This window comes from Aegilops tauschii, chromosome 2, assembly GCF_002575655.3.
Source record: "Aegilops tauschii subsp. strangulata cultivar AL8/78 chromosome 2, Aet v6.0, whole genome shotgun sequence".
Classification (NCBI taxonomy): domain Eukaryota; kingdom Viridiplantae; phylum Streptophyta; class Magnoliopsida; order Poales; family Poaceae; genus Aegilops; species Aegilops tauschii.
The window spans coordinates 586,284,739-586,288,448 of record NC_053036.3 but is presented as its reverse complement, the minus strand read 5'-3'; the positions used below and the strand labels follow the sequence as shown (position 1 = coordinate 586,288,448).

General features: G+C 48.4%; 1 protein-coding gene across 1 annotated transcript; it reads right to left on the bottom strand.

The window, feature by feature from the left end:
- Window positions 1–416: 416 nt before the first annotated feature.
- Window positions 417–3,052, bottom strand: LOC109747028 (organic cation/carnitine transporter 4-like). Its single transcript, XM_020306122.3, has 3 exons — window positions 2,607–3,052; window positions 973–1,795; window positions 417–884 (listed from the first exon to the last, which is right to left on the bottom strand). Exons 1-3 carry the CDS (start codon window positions 2,977–2,979, stop codon window positions 533–535), a joined length of 1,548 nt encoding a protein of 515 aa, XP_020161711.1. The 5' UTR covers window positions 2,980–3,052; the 3' UTR covers window positions 417–532.
- Window positions 3,053–3,710: the final 658 nt, after the last annotated feature.

Genomic DNA, 3,710 nt, shown 5'->3' with positions numbered 1-3,710 from the left:
CAAATTCAAGAAAAAATTGCCTCCGAAGATCAGTATGGAATAAAGTATGTTTTTAGTCATCACAAGTATCCTTTGGTTAATTGATAACATCTTGAAAATTTGTATCACAAATAAGCGCATAGACAAGTGAAGGCATCGTGACATTCGTTTGACATGTATTATGTAGACAATAGACCTAAGAAGATTTATTTATGGTTATTTGATAAATCGAATGATTTTACTCTTGAACTGCTATGTTACTGCTAGGCAGATTTTGGAAGCTAGCCTTTTCCAACAACAAACTAGTGTGGGGTGATGTTAGGACAAAAAAAAAATACCCACAAAAATATCTTGTGCGGGCACACAAAAGTAGAATCATACTACAAATAGAAACCCTCTACTAAAATCTTTAAAAGTAAGAGTATATCCACTAGCAGATGCAAACATAGTAATGCATATGAGAAAACCAACACGCCTCGCTCTTTGTGTGCAACATGGTTCCATTGGTAATATCTTTGGGTCTACTTATGGAGAAAGTGCTTATGAAAGCTGGTCAAATTTCGGAGTTTCCTCTTGTAATTTCCCCTTTATTTACAAATTCTCCCTCGCCCTTCTCCAACCCGAACATGGTGTCATACAATGGCTTGTGCATAGTCTCTGGGAGGCAGAACACGAGTAGCCCACCGATGATACCCAACATGCCAAACACCGCGAATGGCATCCGCTCCCCGAGTAACACTACCATGGGTGCTAGTATGGCACCCATCTTGGAAGCTTGTAACGTACATCCCATCGCCGCAGTACGCACCGTCGTAGGGAACAACTCTGCTGTGTATACAACCAATAGGTTATATGTCGCGGCCATTCCGAAGATTCCTACCACCCCACATGCCATCCTCAGCGCCCTACAATGACATGCAATTGTCTACGGTTAAAGCAAATCTTCTAACTCATCATGTCACGTACATGCAAAAACAAGAAGGATTTAATTACCTCATGGCACCGACGCCGGTAATAAGACTGGCAGATGTACAGAAAACACCGCTGAGAAGCATCGAGCCAATGGCGAGTGGCTTCCGACCCAAGTGTTGGAGGAGCACCGTAGTGAGAAGAAATGCGGGCATTTCGGCGAGAGAGTTAACAGCCACACTGATGTAAAGGTTAATCTTTAGATTGACCACATTGAGGCTCAGCCCGTAGTATACTACCGAACAAAGGAAACTGATGAGCACTGACAGCACCAGCCTGCCCCGCGTCGTTCGTGACCGAAACACGTCTAGGATTGACGACGACTCCTCGATATTCTTGTTGATGTCATCCTCATCGTCGATCTTGAGTGTGATGCCATCTGGGATGCTCTTTCGATTGGTGGACGCAATGTCTCGTATGATGCGCATTGCATCCTCGGCGCGCCTCCGCACAAGGTACCAACGTGGGGACTCAGAGACGAACGGCATGATGGTGAGCACGAAGACGAGGGAGGGCATGGAGGTCACGACATAGAGGAGGCGCCAGGAGGACTGGAACATCGCGGCGATGCCGGCAAGGATCGCGATGCCGCCGGAGAAGAAATAACATGTCGACATGCCAACAACGCCACGATAGGAGGGCCCTACGGGCTCTGTGGCAAGGATGAAGGAGCAAAGGCAAATGCTGCCAGCGCTAAAGCCCGTGAGGATGCGCAAGGCCACGTAGGCCCAATAGTTGGGGGAGAGCGCGGTGAGGAGGCCGAAAATGGCATTGAGGGAGCACACCGCCAAGAGGGATCCCTTCCGACCTAGAGAAGAGTCTGATAAGTGTCCAAAGATGCCAGCGCCTGCAACAAGCCAACCATATGGTTAAGTACATGAAACAACAATGCAAAATAAATTGATAAATAAATAAACAGTTTGACCAAACTTTTTTCGACAAAGGGGTGTATTTTATTGACTCGTAATGTAGCTCTTGGATTGTAATCTAGCTCTCTTTTTTAATGAAGAGAGCTCAAATTGGTGCAAAGTATAAGCCAATGCTCAGATTATGAGTACTAATATTTGTGGAGTTGTAAACGTCAATTTGCTACTCTAAATAAAATCAACATTACTTGCTCCACATACTAGTAACACATACGTTACTGATCTAGTTGCGGTTTAACTTTTTTTAGAGAAAAAGTATATATGCCCGACTTTATAAATAAAACCACCACCAAGAGTATAACAGACGCTAAAGCAACCACGAAAAGAGATGAGCAAATAGAGTATCAGGCCACAAACCTAGGCACGCAGGCCAACATAGTTCACGGCACGCAGGCCAGAGAAGGAACGATAAACAGGCACGTAGGCCAACAACCCACTACCAAAAGAAGAAACGCTGCTAAGATTGAGCTTGGGCGTCCGAGTTTTGCGGTGATAAGGAAACGGCAGAGGCTCAAACCATCCCAAGCAGCACCTCCAGAGCATCACGATCAGCAAGTTTACAATACAACTACAACTATCCTCTTGAACTAGTAATGCGTCGATCCAGTGATTCGAATGACTGAGGCAGACAGCATGTGATGTAGAGTAACGGCTATACGGGAGCATCAAAACGGCGGAATCATCCACATAATAGATCACCGACGGGAGCACAGCAGTATCGTACGTACGTACCGATCATGGCGCTGGCGAAATAGAGAGCATGGACGAGGCCGACCTTGTAGCTCTCGCCGCAGACGAGTCCCCACTCGGCCACCGTCGAGGAGCCGCTCCCCTGGTCCCACTCCCACCCGGCCGCGGCGCCGGCGCAGCGGTCGCCGCACCGGCCGTCCCCCGCGGGGCACGACATGGCCGGCTCGCGGTCGGCGAAGACCATGACCATGGTGTGCATCGCCTCCAGAATCCACGCCGCCGTCACCAGCAGGAAGTGCCGCAGCTGCCACCGCCCGAACTCCCCCGCGTGCAGCGCCAGCGCGTCGTCGATGCTCAGGCGCTCGCCGCCGCCGACACTGCCCGGGCCGGCGAGGAGCACCTCGGTGGTGGACATCACCGCGCGTACGTCGCGGAGCGAGCGTGGTGTTGGCAATGCTCTGGATTAATTCGCTTGGCGCCCAACGAGTGTGGTGCTGAGCTTGACCACGTGCTACTTATAGGCCTGTGGGCATCTGCGTTCATCAAATGCCCCACAGTACACACACACCTAATCCACTGTAGCGCCCAACGAGTGAATCATGCGTATCAAATCAAATTGAAAAATGGAGATGTGCATCCGCATCCGCATGGCATGTTCTTTTGGCATCCGTATCGACGACTGAATTGATTACGCTAGCTGCACAGATATGATTTGCCGCATGTAGGCATCACAAGACAGCTACTCCATTTCCATGATCTGTGCGTGGAATCGACTGGGTATTGGCAAGTCCTGCACTATGCTGCACCATGCCTACCCACAAACATCTAACCAATTTTATACTATGCCACCCGAGCTTTGCCACACTTACGTATTTTTTTTTTACTTAAGCACCTTACGAAAGCATCATGGCACCTGGCGATTTTTTTTGAAACTTTGGCATCTAGTGATTACGTAACAGGCCCGTAGGTGTAGAATTATTGATGCGACCACTAGTGTTTTTTTCGTCAAAAAAAAACCCCACTAGTGTTTTCTCCGTACAACCACTGTTCCTAATTGAAGCTTTACCTAATAGAGTACTACATCGAAGAGGCATTAAACTTCTCTCACATTCAGATCTGCTATCTGCTGCAACGCGGTCCAGCCTG

Coding starts and splice junctions, on each gene's coding strand:
- LOC109747028 (XM_020306122.3), bottom strand. CDS start 2,979: ATGTCCACCACCGAGGTGCTCCTCGCCGGCCCGGGCAGTGTCGGCGGC. Junction 1,796..2,606: donor TTTCGCCAGCGCCATGATCG/GTACGTACGTAC, acceptor GGCTTGTTGCAG/GCGCTGGCATCTTTGGACAC. Junction 885..972: donor ACCGGCGTCGGTGCCATGAG/GTAATTAAATCC, acceptor ATGTCATTGTAG/GGCGCTGAGGATGGCATGTG.